The sequence below is a fragment of the Dermacentor silvarum genome, chromosome 10 (assembly GCF_013339745.2).
Source record: "Dermacentor silvarum isolate Dsil-2018 chromosome 10, BIME_Dsil_1.4, whole genome shotgun sequence".
In the NCBI taxonomy this organism is placed as follows: domain Eukaryota; kingdom Metazoa; phylum Arthropoda; class Arachnida; order Ixodida; family Ixodidae; genus Dermacentor; species Dermacentor silvarum.
The window spans coordinates 109046639-109063465 of record NC_051163.1 but is presented as its reverse complement, the minus strand read 5'-3'; the positions used below and the strand labels follow the sequence as shown (position 1 = coordinate 109063465).

The 16827-nt window shown below is 45.5% G+C and overlaps 1 protein-coding gene across 1 annotated transcript in view; it reads right to left on the bottom strand.

Annotated features, from left to right (window-relative positions):
• The window catches only part of LOC119431753 (putative phospholipase B-like 2), a 68014-nt gene extending 56717 nt beyond the window's left edge, over nt 1-11297 (bottom strand). The window contains exons 1-5 of the mRNA XM_049658030.1: nt 11080-11297; nt 6487-6733; nt 3624-3721; nt 3011-3218; nt 308-418 (exon numbers count right to left, since the gene is read on the bottom strand). Coding sequence (XP_049513987.1) covers nt 308-418; nt 3011-3218; nt 3624-3721; nt 6487-6733; nt 11080-11297 — 882 coding nt within the window. The remainder of the gene's footprint in view (nt 1-307; nt 419-3010; nt 3219-3623; nt 3722-6486; nt 6734-11079) is intronic.
• Between the last annotated feature and the right edge of the window lie 5530 nt (nt 11298-16827).

The window sequence follows — 16827 nt, the reverse complement described above, 5'->3', positions numbered from 1 at the left end:
TCAGCTGTAGAATACGACTCTGTGAAAACAGAATTCAGGACAGCAACTGAACGGTGGTATAGAATTAGAGCTCCGCCTTTTTTAACTGAACATGCTATGTTAACCCCATGACATTTTTTGACGTTTCAAGAGTGCCTACCACAAAACAACGTTTCGCATTACGACATTTCAAAAGCACTTACATGTTGTTTATACGTTAACCTGTCCTCCAGACGACGGGATGACACGGTATATCGCTTAACAAACACAGGTATAGTGTAACCTCTTCCCCCACCTCACGTCGGCTTGATTCGTTTATGGTACTTACCAGGCCAGCTGACGTCAGGTAGAAGTCATCCATGGAAACCAGTTTTCCGGGGTAGGAGGACATCGTAATTGTGTGGCCAGGAATAATACCATCTGAAATATAGCACGCGGTCTGTAAGTACACTTAATGTAGAAAGTACAGAAATACAGATTTTTGCAAAGCCTCTTGCTGCAGCCCTCGTGACATCGGCTCAGTGCTGACACAACTGAACGTGTAGTGGGTCATCATGCTTGATGAATTCTTCAATACCAAGAACTTTTTTCCTGTGTTCCTGCTCATAAAAGCACATTCACTGAACAGACGAAAGCACTTCCTCCTCATCGCAATTCGCTGAGGGCTACTGGTGATTCCTGACTTGAACGTTGTGGCTGAGTTCAGCGTTCTAATAACGCAGAGGCTCCGCTGCCGGACGTGGTGCGTACGAGGCAAGCGGCATCGGTTCCGTTTTCTGCACATCGTGGCTGAAGGAGAACAAAACTAAAATAGTTCAGCGTGCGGAAAGCGCTGTATCGTTGATGCCTCTTGCCTGGCAAGCAGTACTTTGAAAAGACTGGCTTCGGCAATTCTGAAATGCTGGGGGAACTCGTCGGCTGCAACAGGAGATATGCAAGTACGAATGTTGGCTTTCAGCAGACCACACCAGGCAGTGTGCTCTCGCCTGGGCGACAATAATATATTCTGAGTAGGAACGGAGATCGCCCGGCACTAGGAGTTAGCAAAGCAGCAAACGTAACGTGCTCCACATGCATGTCCCACGACGCATTGTCGCGCAAGGGTTTCGCCGGCACCCGCGTGTGCCTAGGCAGCCTCATTCTTGACAAACAAGACAACGAATTCTACCTTTATAGGTAAATAAACTTCAGTTTTCATTTTAAGACCAAATAAAACCTTCCTGTAACTATTCAAAGAATTTCGTATGTGTTCGTATCATAAATCACGCGAAAATCAATTAGATTACGTTTCAATACAGCATTATTTTGGAATAATACTGCGAAATAATTATGATATAATAGAAGCCAATACAACATTTTTTAGTACGAGAACTGTTTATTTTCTCGACCCGTCATGGTGGCTTAGCGGCTATAGTGTTTCGCTGATAAGCCTGAGGTCGCGGGTTCAAATCCCGGCCCCGGCAGCCGCATTTCGATGGGGGCAAAAGGCAAGAACGCCCATGTCCCGTGCATTGAGGGCCCGTTAAAGAACTGGTGATGAAAATTAATCCGGAGTCCCCCACTACGGCGCGCCTGATAATCAGATCGTGGTTAAGGCACGTAAAACTCCAGAATTCAATTCAGTTTATTATTATCTGCTCTGTTCGGCTTCATTGACTCTTAGTCTCCTTTGTAGTTAGCAGAATCAAAAAGAAACCTATCACTTCGCCTCATTCATTTTTCGGTAGCAAGCAAGCCTCTTCTCATTACGTTAATTGAGGTAAGATACGCAGGCTTAATATCATATAGCCCGCTGCAATGACGCATACAATGTACAGTGCTCAGCGATGGAAACGTGATAATTGGAGCGCGTAGCTGACGGCACCTTTTTGCGCCACAGTTAGGTGCAGGGGACACCGAGCTGATGCATTTTTGTAGCACATGAAAGCGAGAGCATTTCTAAGGCATTCTGGTCGCATTCGGCTCATCACCGAACCACCCATCGCTCAGAAGTGGCGCAAAACGCGCCGGTCGCCAGGCACTCCCGAGTATTGCGTTTCAATTGCTGAGCCGTGTGGTTTATTAAATGCAATATTAGTTTAAATTCGAACACGAACATGCCCAAAACGGTTCATACTCTTCGCTGCCTTTTCCATTTCATTTGCATTTGTAGCAATGGCAAAATTATGACGTGACAACGTACAGACTGGACTGCTTCATGCTCAGATACCAGCTATAGAGCAATTGCACCTAGCACTTTAATGTAGTTAACGTGGACCAACCATTATTATCAGCTATTAAATGTTCGCGTTTCAACATATGCTGACCGCATGTGTCAATCAGCTTTCACTGAAACAGGCCTTGCTGGATGACGTGCCCTAAGCAGAGTTCTGGTAAAATATATTAAAATCACCGAATAACATGGAGGGAGTCACATTCATCAACGGCACGAGTAATGCGAAGGCTTTGAACAAATTGTCTTTCACCAGCGGCAAAGAAATTTTATAATTTTGTGTCCTTTCGTTTGGAACAAATTTAAACGTAATCTTTATTCCTTATGTGTAATGACCACTACAATTTCAACCAAAGTTCGCCTCCTTTCCATCAGACATACGCACACGTACGAGTATACGCAGATGTAGTTTTCCACCCTTTAAAAGAATACTTTCGCAACGTTCTGTAATCACGATGCTCTAGAGAAATAACTTGCCTATAAAGAAACAGAGAGAGAGATAATAGATAGTTTTAATGTTACAAAAGCAGCGAGAGGCTTCTATAGCCAGACATTTTTCTAGCGAGCTATTCCGTGCTTGGGAAGATGGTGGATGACGATGACGCTTGCTTTGTAGAGAACAAAAACATCTGTGTGTGATATAGCTTCTGTGAAGTCGGCAGCAAGACTGCGTGCGTCAGTGGCAGGTGCTTTTTATGTTGCTGACATATGTCGAAGTGCGAAGTCGCAAGTCCTACAGTGTTTTTACTATAGATGATGAAGCGGTACATGCAGTAAAGCTGCCGCGGTAGACTCACTTAGTCCGGTTACGCCAGGCGCATAGTGCCAGGGAAACGTGTACTTCTTCTGAATTCTCAGCATGCTCTTATACAGGAACCAGGCATTGTGGGCCACGTAGAGGTCTTCGTTATCACCGACGACTTTCACGAACGCCGTGCAGGCTGGTACCACGTTCAGGGAGCCTATATCTGGAGTGCGCCCCAGCGCTGCTTCAAGGTCGATGAAATCTCCGATAAGGCTGAAAAGTCTGGCAAATGCCGACGAACTCTGTTTACCGTGCCTTTTTAAAGAAGTTTAGTCACTGCATTCAAACACGGTTCTATACCATGAAACAAAATGAAAATTTGAGCGTTGAGAAATATGTCCGTTGGTGCGACTTCGTGAGATGGTGAGGTTGCTAATATGGAAACGTTACCATGGCAGAAGCTTTCAGTGGTAAGATGTAAATATCAGCAGCTTGTGATGTGGTTTGTCAATGCTTTCTGTATTGAGGGTATACAGAGGCTCAGTGTGAAAATTGTTATCTACCGCTTGACTTCTACAAACTTCCACATTTTTTCGCTCGCGTTAGTAGATTGGGGACAAAGGAGATAACAGAAATAAATTGTCTCACATAAATAATTACCGTAGCTACAATGATGGAAAGGCTTACAGAGCTCTGGTGACATTTGTAACCTCCCTCGACGCGTCAAGAGGCACGTTATCGAAGGCATCACTCAAACCACGTATTTGCCGCATTTGGATGTGTACCTGTCGAATGAGAAAATGAACAACATAAACCTTTCAATTTGAGAGAAATATATCACAGCATTGAATCCAATAAAGATTGTCAGGTTGAACTGAGCCCTTTAGAATGCTTTAAAAGAATTAGCCTGCAGGGGCACTAAGCGAATTTACGCAAATTTAAATAAGGGGTACAATGAATACAGAGCAGTGCATGACGGCGATTATGGGCAATGGTGTTGCTCGGCATATTTGATATGTTCCTGCCGAAAACTGAGTGTCGTGTCACAAAAAATAAATATGAGGCTTTGTAAGAATCTCGCACTTTTTAGGCTTCTGGGGAGCCCAGCAATACGAATAAAAACTGGCGCTTCCTCAACTGCACCCAGTCATGTCAGCAATGGTGCCATGACATGAACGTAGAACGCTGATCGCCGGGGAATCTGCTGAGAAAACTTTGTCAGTCTCACGCCCGACGAGGGGACTGCCTAAATAAGTTTTGGGGAGCATTTGACGCTGAAATTCTGACGCGTCACTGACTAAGCTAGAGACGATACAGCGTTGGTGTATACAAATTGCACTTTTAATGCACAGTAGCAGCAGCGCCAGCGAATGTAATCGACGGCGACCGCGTCCAACGAACTAGACTGTGCCCGCTTTACTATGATTGCCGCATTCTACTTCTGTCGTTTTCGCCCACAATCTCTCGCTTTCGACGTCTCATGGTTCTTCTATGGCCTCTTTCTGACATCCTGAATGCCAACAGACTGCTTAGTTGTATTACGCGAAGCGCTATTTTCCGGATAGTTAGCACATATTTTAGATGGGTTTTGTATGTGCAGCCCCATATACAGCTACCGTAGTCTATTTGTGATTGAAGAAACGCCTAATACAGATTATTAAGTGATTCTGTTGACAAAAAAGCGTCGACAGCTGAAAAAAAAGTGTAATCCGCACGATTTTATAAGAGTAGGTATAACCTTATGTAAAGTTTCATTTGCATGCTATGTTGATAAAGCAATGGCATGCAAATGAAACTTTACGTAAGACTATACCTACTCTTATAAAATTTTACTATTGGTGTGCTTTTATTGAGCGCAGTTGTCATAAAATATGTCATTATGCTCGAAGGTTTGCCGTCTTTCAGAGTGAAAATTAAGTGTGACGCTGCACAGTGCATAATGCCGTCACACTTCGATGAAGTGTGACGGCACTATAGTTTCTGCACCAAGACTGAAATTCATAGCGTAGGATCATATTGACTGTTTCAAACGAAGCGCTGCCGCTGCTTGATCGCAACAACGAAAACCATTTAGATTGGGTTAAACATGGTTGTTGTTTGTGTAACCTAAAGTCTAATTTCCAGCCTCCCTAAATTGAACTGATTTTCGTCTAATGTTTACTTTGCAGTTTACTTGTTAAGTAGTTTTTGAAGCGCCTATAACCAGCCTGCTGAAGTTTCATGCAAAGTTGGCGGAACGCGAATCCAGCTCCAGCCGCACTGAGGCACTCGTGACTAAGAAAAGAAAATATTTGTGAGAACGTTGTTCATGTCCCGTAGATTCACTGTGACGGTATTCGTCGGCCTTGTAACTCCCGGTAATTGCAATAGGAAGTGACTGTTTTTGCTTTCAGTTAAATGCGCCAGACGCTTCAAACACAAATAAGACATCTAATACCCCTGATGCACAGGTGAACAAAAATCATTTGATGTAGACCTCTTTACTTTCGCGTTGAAAAACCCCTTACGAATGGTGGTTTCGACAAGGACAGACAATGTAATGCGGCGCCGCCTCCTTCAGAACGTGCCGTACAAATGATAAAGCGCTGATTGTGTGCACTGAAACTGACAACAGGCTAAACAATGGTGCATCTGGTCACTTCAATACAAAAAGGAAGAAAGTATAAAGCAAATGTACGGGCCAGCATGCTGCATAAATGGCGTGCCGCAGCAATATAGTTCGCATGTTTATTATTATCAGTGTGTTTTTTAGTAGAATCGAAATTAAAATTTGGTTCAACAGCAAGGGGAAATGTGCAAAAATGTGCCTGTACACAAAACAGAGCTGGCACACTGGTAGCTCTGGAGCGCGGCCAGTCTGGAAGGCGCCTCGTTTGTCTGAACACACCCGCGCTCCATACCGGACGTGGGTAGAGCTACGGTTTGCTAGACGTGTGCGATAGTTAGGGACAACGACGCTGCCGCTACGGACTCCACTGCGATGACACGCCCGCGTCGGTTGCCACATTACCCATATATTCCAGTTCAATGTAACGCTGCACCGACGAATCCAACGAACTTGGATGGCCGGAAAAACACGCGGATGAAGATTGCCCGAGGCAAGTACGGCGAGTACGGTGTTGCGACGGCGGCGACACCTGCGACCGGGCTAGTTGCATGCATTTTCTGCAATAAAGTTCAGTGAGTGGCACATTAGGCATCTTCTAACTGTAGTAAACATTTTTGGAAGCAATTAAACTAACACCAAGACGACAAAGTGTTTCGACAACTTTCGTCTTGTCACGAGCTGCACGAGGCTATAGAGCTTCACGAGGCTAAAGAGCTGCACGAGGCTATACCTTTACGCCCGTAAAGTAGTTCGGATATCTCCCTTTTAGCAAAGGGCCCCTTAGATGAAAGGGGATACTCCTTTGTCGCGTCTCATCTTGTGCTTTCGAGTAGATGTCCATTAGTTCAAATCACTTTGCAGTGACCATGTATCGCAGGTGTAAGTTTTCATGTATATTAAATTACGGGCGCACTTTTGTTTAAAGTATTACAAAACACCAACCAAATTCCAATATGGATCAACGGCTCTCAGACGCTTCTCGTTCCGCCTCGAGTACTCGAGGTTCTTCTCGAGGAAATCGTACAGTTTTGTGCAATATTTGGTCTGGTTATCGCAGTAGTGAGCAAATACGTTCTCCCACTGGGCGTCTATGAGCTTGCGCGTTAGGTGCGCTTCCAGGGCACCGGCGGCGTAAGCCTGGACTTCATCCGGGACGTTCGGGCTTGATTCCACTTCCAGGTAGGACCAGCTGGAGGAAACAGCGAATCGTTAGGCTAATAGAACCACATCAGCGCCAGGTGTGCTACAAACCTGAATACCTACTCTTTCCTGCAACAACACAATTCGAGGTATGCTGACAACATTAATAACTTAAAAGCAGTGCAAAGCACAATAAGACAATGCAGGAATAAGAAATGAGTGAAGATAACAAAAAACAAAAGATAACAGACAGGCCCAGCCACAGTCCGCAGTTATTCCCGTAGATATAGCGCTTGTGTCTGGAGTCCCTTCCATTAACTTCGATCTTATCTTATTGCTGCGTTACCTTCGGCACTTTGCGCTGCTTCTACGACATGAACTCAACTCGCCCAAATCACTACCCTAGTCAACTCACCAAAATGATGCACCCTGCGTAACCACAGGGTTTGGTCGAGAGAAAGCCTCTCTACTGCATCGAATAACGACAGGATCTTCATATACCCCTCCATGGTTATCCAAGAGGTGACGTACCAATAGTCTGCTATGTACGTCGTGCAACGAGACAGGAGACATTGAGCACTTTTTGTGGTCGTGTCGATGCTTCCATGGTGAAGGGGGTGCTCTTCGTGAGAAACTACCGACGAAACGCCCACCGCATGCGTGCCATCAGCGCCTTGTTTTTCAGGAAGGAGTGGCTATAGCCCGCAAGGAAGCTTTACGGCTTCATATTTCTTAGATACACTGATCGGTTCGACATGTGTTAAAAACCCCATTCACTGCAAGACACACTCAGGTGGAGCAATTGCAGCTTCGATGACTAGACGCCGCACGCCACTAACATCGGAATGCATACTGTCCATACACTTGGGGAAAGTTACCATCTGGTCCGAGAGAAACCTGGTTTGTTTACGTGGTAGGCAGTTGAAGGTATTCTATAGTGGGGTTCTTAAATATATTTGTCTAGGATTGCAACCATATCTTGTGGCACTCGAAATGCCTTCACGGGCGTGTTTCATTGTCGGCGACAACAAAAGAGTTTTTGCTAACATAATTGAAACATTCCACTAAACACGGTGGAAAGCAACACGTTGAACTGTTGCCTTCACATTCCTAGGACTTATGACTAGAGACCTGATATTTAGGCTCTAGAAATCGATGCTTTAGGCGCAAATATTAGGCACCAAGGCTATCAATTGAGGCATATATTGTCACAAAGTACAGTCATTTAGGGGCTCCAATAATTAGGTCGTCCAGTGTGAATCTGAAGAAAATTGTAATTTTTTTAAGACACACAGCTCACTAAACTCCTACTTTGTGAAATTCACTGCAGTTTCTTGATAAAACGGAGTGAGGCAAATTGCGTGGCTACAAGATTCGTCTAAAATTTAGAGTGATTAGACAACATGGAAAGAAATCGTAGAAGAGTCTGTTGCTGGGCCTCTTGGTTGCGCATCGGCTATAGTGTACTAGAATACGGTTGAGTGGGACGAGCGGCAGGGGCGGCGCATGTTTTGCAGTGAGGCGCCCGACGTCGAAAAATACTGTGGTGGCGCTGCGATCAAGGGGATTGGGCCGCATTAAAGTCGCGCCGTTGGAAACTGCTAGCGATACTGCTCGGCAGGATCATTCGTACTACTTCGCGCTGGTATTTGCATTCAGACCACTTAAATGGTGTTCATAATTGCATATGACATGTATTTATGGCTTAAGAATAGATTCCTTTCATTCTCTTCTTTATTTGATTTTTAATGCCGCTCGGTGATCTTTTTCGGTCTCGGGCCGGGTTCGCGCCGGTTTCGAGCCAGGTTAGGGCCGGGCTCAGGCCTGCGGTAAAGGGGTGGCGGGACGGGCCGGGCCAGGTGGGTAACGTAGATTATTTCCGGGCCCGAGACGGGCCCGAGTCTTCCCATAGAACTTTTGGTCGGGCTCGGGCTGGCAGCCCATCGTAAAAACGGGCCCGGGCCGGGTTAAAAAAATCGGCCGGTGCAGGGCTCTAACACTGACAGATTGATTGTGACCATGTTTTCGGACATGGTTCGCTTCAATCTGTTCTTGTTCGTATCGTGTAGTTCCCCTGCCAATCAAGTTAGGAGGAGGAGCAAACCTGCCTGCTCATTGCCGAGTGTGCGGCTGTTCACCTGTTTTAGAAGACACAAATTATTGACAGGGAAGTACACGATACGAACGAGAACGTATTGAAGCGTACCATATCCGAAAACATGGTCACAATGAATACGTGTTAGTGTACTCTCGTTATTGCTGTCAAAGAAAGAGAGAGTTATTTAGAAAAATGTGGTTACTAGGTGTCATTTTGTGTTTTCTCGTTGATAGTCACGTGGTATGTACGACACATGCGCGCTCTGGCTTCCCTGTAAACTTATGTGTAGTTATTTTCATTAAACTCATTGCTAGTTCATGCGTGTGTCCGTCTACTTCTCTCCTGGTGTTTGCGTCTTAAAGGCTGGGTTCCATCGTTTAGACGAACATGCAAACGTTGTGACAGCAGTGATAAATAAGCATTACCTCAAGATTTCCTGGTTTTGTGCTGTGCCTTTTTTTCACTGAGCACTGACTTGCAGGCACTAAAAAAACAACGCTTAACATCAACCAAATCTACGGACACATACTTGTACTTTGGAACGTTCGATGAGTCGATGCCCTCTGGAGTTCCGAGGTGTACACCGGTGACAACGTTTGACAGTGTTTTCGGTACCGAAATTGAAGTTTCGAACCTAATTCTATCAGAAGCAGGTCCATTGGGAACAGTGGCGAACCTTGCCTGAACGTCCAATGCCCCAGATTTTGTGTCAGCGTTGCGCCCGAGCATTCAAGTTCCTCGATCATGTTCGCTAAAACGCTAAGTGAGCGCGCAAAGAGGCCATGTCACCTTCAAGTGTTTAGTTGCGTAGCGCAATTAGAGCCTTCTCCACAGCAACGTTCTCGTCTACTGCAGAGCCTTTACATCAGCAAAGTGCTTCTCGTACTTATGGGTGCCTTTAGTCAGGTACCCGAACAAGTGATAACATTATCAACAAACTAAGGCTTGGTAGAAACACGGAAAGAGGCATTTTTATAGTCTATGAAAATTCAATATAGATTATATAGACGCCAACGTACATTCAAATGGGCATTTATAGACAGAATAAAAGTGCCAATAAAACATTTCTAGACACATAGTTTCTGTTTATATATTAGAGAAGCACTGCAGGGAAGTACGGAAAAATGGTCAAAACCCGGAAAAAGGAATTTTTACGCTCTGAAAATGCGATATAGGTAACAACATTGAAAAGGTCCTTTATAAGCACAACAAGAGTGTCAATAAAACGTTTCTAGACGCACAGCTCCTGTTTATATGTTTAATAAGCACTACAGGGGAGTAAGGGAAAATAGGCATTTTGGCTAAAGTACCTGTTTCTACTTATGACGCTGCAGATAATTGTTCTGTTACGACTGTTACTCGTATAAGTATAACTTCTGGTTTCATTTTGACAAGTTAAAAAGCACATATCCACGAGGCTGCACAATGGGTCTCACACTAATGGACACGTTATTTGCGGCATCTGTTTAAACATTAACTTCAGATAATCCTGGCAGACACATGCCTCATCTTGTTTCGAGTGTTTTCTCTGGTATGTTTTTGTCCTTAGGCAACCAGCTGCAGCCTCAAATAGCAAGGCACGGCACTCGGAGTTATCACACAGATTTTCCGTTGTAATTCCTTTCTTCCCCATTCTTATAAATCCCACTGTTTTTTTTTTTTTGCTTCCATTCTTTGCAGCCAACTCATTGTCTCTGTTTCTCTCACTTTCTTTTTGATGAGAAGCCATATGAATTTCTCAGACAGAAATCTTCGCATCTGAAGAAAAATTCATCCTGGTTCGGAATGGCATGATTTGCCAGTGTATATCATTATAGTGTGCAATTTTGGCCATGTCCTCACCGTAACAACAAGGCCGGTTGTATCCTGTTGTATACGAAGGACCACGTTTTGTCGCACGGAGGTGGTGTAGCCACTCGGTGCACTACGTAGCATTCCTCAACACCCGCCGCGATAGCTCAGTCAGCTAAGGCGTTGCGCTGCTGAGCACGAGATCGCGGGATCGAATCCCGGCCGCGGCGGCCGCATTTCGATGGAGGCGAAATGCAAAAACGCCCGTGTGCTTGCGTTGTAGTGCACGTTAAAGAACCCCAGGTGGTCAAAATTAATCCGGAGCCCTTCAATACGTCGTGCCTCATAATCAGAACTGGTTTTTGCACGTAAAACTCCAGAAAGAATAAGAAAAAGCATTCCTCAACATGATTCTGGGCATGCTGGGGCATTAAAGTAAACTTGGTCCCATGCTTCCTGGAAAAAAGGTATTTCATCCGGAAACTGCACCGTCATTCCATGCTCACCCGCTGTTCGGGATGTCATTTTGGAAATTTGCCCACGCCACCGGAGTCAGGTTCGAGGAGCCGCCATGATGGGGAACCGACGGTGGTTTGCCGTCGTAGATGCGCAGGCGACTGGTTCCTAATTCCCGTGCGACCCAAGCCCATTGGCAGTTAGTCGCTTGACACTTCACCACGATTCCGGCCAGGATATCAATTAGTAAGAAGATAGCAGTGGTCATCCTGGAGTACCTCATTCTGCGTCCGGGCATTACAACAGATGTCCTACGCAAAGCGAAAAAAAAAATAGGTAAGCAAATATTAAGACCAATGATTCGACTTCGTATCTTGTCACCGCACGTGTTAATCATGATATGAATCGTGGTTTGTGGTTTTGTAGCGTTTAGGCAGGGTTGATGTTTTTCGATGTGATTAGCATTCTTACGACAGCTCACGCACTTTCCGGTGTCCGTCCATCCGTCCATCCTACCTTCCGTGCCGAACCGTTTTTCCCGTCAACATAGGTTAATGGTTAGTTAGTGGGCTAATAGGTAGAGCATGGTGCTTCCGTGCTGAATAAACTGGGTTCAAAACCGTCGCTTCGACCAACTTGAATGACTAGGTTTGTAACACTTGGCGCGTACACACTCTTCAATGAACCTCTTTCATGCAAACTTGAGTCCCTCGCTGGGTGCCGCACCTGAATAAACCGATTTCACGCCTATTTGGGCCACTCCGTATCTGCCTGTGTTAATCAATGAACCTCTTTGATGCCAACTTGGGTTACGGCTGCTTGTGTCGTCCACAAGCAGCAGTAGGAGCTCGAAGAGGAAGATGATTTCCCACGTTCTTGCGATTAGTATTACACACCATCACATTTTCCCCTGTGCTCCAGTAGTTATACACGAGATTCTACTCAGCTCTACTGAGCGTACATTGGCCACAAAGTCAGTGTGCGCCAACCTCCACCTTGTGGACGTAATGAATCGATTCAACAAGCAAAGGTTGGAAAGAATGTTGGTGCGGGCCCAGAATTTTGAGAAGCACAGCATTGAGACCCACCTGCTCCTTGCCGTCATCAGCGCGCAGTCACTCGATGCCCACGTCTCCCTCGAGGGAGATTTAGGTCACTTCCCCGACGGGCGTCCTCGCTCTCTCAAGCAATTGTAGCGCAAATTTTTAGCTTTGCGGTTGACTTTGCAAACTTGCAAAGCCAACTGAAGCCATCAAGCAGAAGTTTAGACAAATCCACGTAATGTAACTGTCATTACCATGGAGTGTAAACTGCCGTGCTTGCAGCTTGCATAGACATTAGTGCTACAATTACCGTATGTAATTTTTGTACGAACCCACATGGACCTTGGATTGTTTTCTGCTCGGACACGTACCCACAGCGAGCGTTGACATAAGAATCGTGCGAATGTACGCAGAGATAATTATAACACGGACGAAGAAGTGGAAAAAAAGGTTCAAACCAAGAGCGCCCAACTAGTGTGTAATTCAGAATTCAGATACCAAATGAATGAGTGAATGCATTTAAAAGAGATAAATTAGGTTTATTTAACAATTTAGGCTACAAGGTAGTACACAATAAATTACGGATATTAAGGAAAACAGGATTTAGCATATAATAAAAATTTTCTAGCTTAGATAATATTCAACATAATGTCAGACACATCCCTTTGAATAAAGCACTGCACTGTGGCCCCAAGTGCGTAAGACCAAGGCATTTATATATAAGCCGTGTTCACAAGTCAAAGCCTTAAAGGACCCCTAAACCACCTCAGATATTTTTTGAACATTTCAAGTAAACGCCGCGTCGAGTTCAGAATGCCGTCACGGTCAACGATGGCAAACGCTGCAGCGCTACGCGTCGCGGTCCGGGCGCTCCACAAAATAAAAAAAAACCAATGCCGTCTTCCTCTCGTGGCCTTTCCGGTATCCCCAGCGGTGGTCATGATGTCAGCAGGGTGAATGTGGTGATGTCAGTGTCGGGGACGATGTCTATTGATCGAACAAGAACCTAAGACTTCCGGTTTGTCTGCTAGCAGGTACGCGCGCTCCCTGCTCTTCCTTGCCGTGTTGCTCGCTTGTGCGCCCTTGCGAATTGGTAATTACAGCCCACAGCACAAGTGCCAAATCGCTCGCGTTCCAACACAGTCGTGCTTAGCGATCTGATTAGCTGCGCGAACAGAGTGCGACAGTGTTCGTCTTTCTAGAAGAGCGCGCAACACAGGGTCTATAGCGGCACGTTTCGCATGAACACGGGCCGGCACCGCAGCAACGGCGGGTAGCCGAGAAGCGCCGAGTCCACGTCCCCTTTACCGGCACGGTAACTCGCCGCATGCCGTTTGCCATTCGCGGGCCGCCGTTCGACGGCGGTTTTCCTCGCGAACGGCGAGATTTCCTTGCCGTAGAAAGGATGAGACCGGGACCTCATTGTGTGGTAGCCTCAACGCCACCGCCGCCGATCGCTCGACGGCGCCGATATCGTCGCTAGGCCTTTTCCGGCGCACTTGAAAGCTAGAACGGACGGCGCTTCGGAAAGAATTACCGTCGCTCACAAGCCGCAATACTTTCTTACCGTTGTTATAGCTCTTCGCAATAATTGTAGACGAAGAAGAAAACACGCTTATATTAGCGGCGCCATCGGCTGCGATGCGAGCACAGCCGAGCGGGTCGTCTCCCGTCGGTAGCCGTGCACGGCTGCAGCTGAACTCGACAAGTATCGGAGCTCCCGAGCTTATGTTTAACGTTTGACAGTGGATATCTTTCTTCATAAAATGTATGTACAATTTACGCATCACTTTATCTAGGAAAAATTATTTCGCGTGGAGCAGAAGCTGCAGCCCGATGTTTTCGTCGCCGGTGGCGGAGGCGCGCAGCTTCGCAGTCGTCGATTGGCCCGTTGATAGTACTGCGGGCGGTGCGCCGGCCGAGCTACCGTCTACTTTGGACACCTCTCGCACGGCCGACGTCTCAGGGCACGGGAGGCCGGTTCGCCGTCGGTATATTTGCCGCTAGCGTGGACGTGCCTTCACCGGAAGTGTGAGGTGTTCTGAGAAGCGCGTTGGCGATGACGTATGTCACGTGACATTTGGAGCAGCACTCGGCGAGGAGAAGACACCAGCCGACGAGGAGAGTAGCGAAGAAAAGAGCGAAACGAGCGAGGGCTGTTTTGCGATCACCAAACGCGTGTAACTCCGCTATTAAGGCACCATTTCGAAAAATTCTCGCGGCTGCGTGTTCGTTGTAGACTCGTGCACAACTGCAACACCACAACTAAATTTCGACCTCTGGGTGGTTTAGGGTCCCTTTAAACAGAATTTTTCTTTGCATAAAAACTGCGACAGACGAATAAAATGAAATAAACTCATTCAATTTTATCGTAGTTCGTTTCTTTTTTGTTTCTTGTTTTTCAGTTAAGCGTAAAGCACCGGAAAGCCATTTTTTTATGCCTCATGGAACGGAGTCATAAACAATCTGGCGTTTCTATGCACCGTAGAGTTCCTCACGACTGTAATGGACAGAAGAAACGTATAACAACACCGTTGTGACAACGCTTCATGCATGGCCGATGTTGATGTTACAATACAACGCACCGTCTTAAGGCCCCGCTATAGTTTTTCCATTAGTCTAAATAAATTGTGGAGGTTCCCTGAAATGCTCCAACCATAGTGAGAATCGCACGTAATAACACAAGGCACTCAATAGCTTAGGTTCCATTCGTAGAAGAAGCAAACTTCATCTTTATTTTATTATTGCTTTTTGCGTGTCGCGAAAATGTATTCCGTCATGGCGGTTATTTAGAACAGCTAAGGTCGGAAGTCATACCATTGAACACTATTCAGCTAATGGATAAATCACGAGAACCTTATATATTTTCTGCTATATGCAAGCAACATTTCCTAATATTCAACACGATAAATTATTTCACTTCATTAGTGGCAACATTCCATTGAACACTATTCAGCTAATGGATAAATCACGGGAACCTTATGTATATTTTCTGCGATATGCAAGCAACATTTCCTAATATTCAACACGATAAATTATTTCACTTCATAGGTGGCAAAGTTATTTGTATTTGCACTGTCTCCAATACCATCTCACGGTATAAGACCAAGTGTGGCTATGCTGTGATACTTGCGATGAAGATATTAACAACGTTAATATCAGAAGTAGAGGCAGGCGCACGTAAACGTTTTCCAATGCAAATCGAATAAGAATAGTAAGGGCGAAATATCGAATCGAATATCGAATATTCAATCCCAGACCCATATGACTACAGCAGGAATATTTATTTAGGTATAATTATGGACCACGCCAGTACTGACTAGTGAAAAAAAAAAAAAAAAAAAACAGACCCGCCGGGATAGCGTAGTGGTTTTGGCGTTGCACTGCTAAGCCTGGGGGCGTGGTATCGAATCCCACCTACGGCGGCCGCATTTCAATAAGATGAAAATGCCAAAACACGCATGCATCCGGAGCGCGTTAAAGAACCCCAGGTGGTAAAAAGGTAATCTGAAGCCCGCATTACGGCGTGCGTAAGAATCACATCGCAGTGTTGGCACATAAAGCCCCATAATTTATTCGAAGAATAAAAAAGCCGGCAGCTAACCACCAGGGACACAGGATGAATTTTAAATGCAAGATCCCTAATTATCATTAAAAACAGCACATACAGCCTCTTAACATTGTAGCCTGGTTTCAAACAAGCTTTTTAAGAATGAGTGCCAAAAACACTGTCAGTATACAATAAAAAAAAAAGCAAGACAGGTTGTCATGTAGGCCTTCGTGACCAAAGAGAAAGCAATGCTTCCATTACCACTTCTTATGCAGTGTTTGGAGAACTTTTGCGATTATCTGACTCCTAATGATTTGCGATACCTTGTTTAGCATACAAAGAAGAGTAATTAAGAATTTACCACTCGCTTGTTGCGAAGGATTCGGTTAGTTTCACATATTTTATTACCGAACAGTTCCATTTCGAAAGCGAATGTTTAGAGTGTGATATTTGATTCGTATTGGAAGCTTACAATTTTGGCCCACCCCTGACACGAATACCACCAAGGCCCTCTCAAGCCAAAAAGATCAATTTTCAGGCAAGTTCATGAGTATTAGGCGTTCCCTGTGTTGGATAGAAAGCTTACGGGGGGTGCACACAGACGCTAGCTGCAAATTTCAGTGGAGTATTCTAATGGTGTAGCTTAAGGCTTTTCAACGTGGGCTCAGAGATGATACTCGCTGTGCGCGCTACCCGACTTTCTTCTTCTTTCTTGGGTTTTACGTGCCAAAACCAGTTCTGATTATGAGAAACGCCGTAGAGGAGGGCTCCGGGTTAATTTTGACCACCTGGGGTTCTTTAACGTGCACTACAAAGCAAGCACACGCGTGTTTTTGCATTTCGCCTCCATCGAAATGCGGCCGTCGCGGCCGGGATTCGATCCCGCGACCTCGTGCTCAGCAGCGCAACGCCTTAGCTGACTGAGCCACCCCGGCGGGTGTCCCGAGTTTCGAAGTGCATGCTTTCGGTGACAGCGCTCCGCCTGCTAGTGTCACAAAGCATGCCGTGTCGCTCTCTCTTGAACCCCCCCCCCCCCCCAAAAAAAAAAAAAAAAAAATTATCGTGCGATGCGCCAACGCTTGAAACAAATTACTATAATGTTGCTCCCACCTTTTGAGACTTAAAACTTTTTGGATAATCAAGGCAATGTTATTGGCTAAATGACCTGCAAAAGAAGCAAAGTACCGAGCTAAATTCTCAAGGAG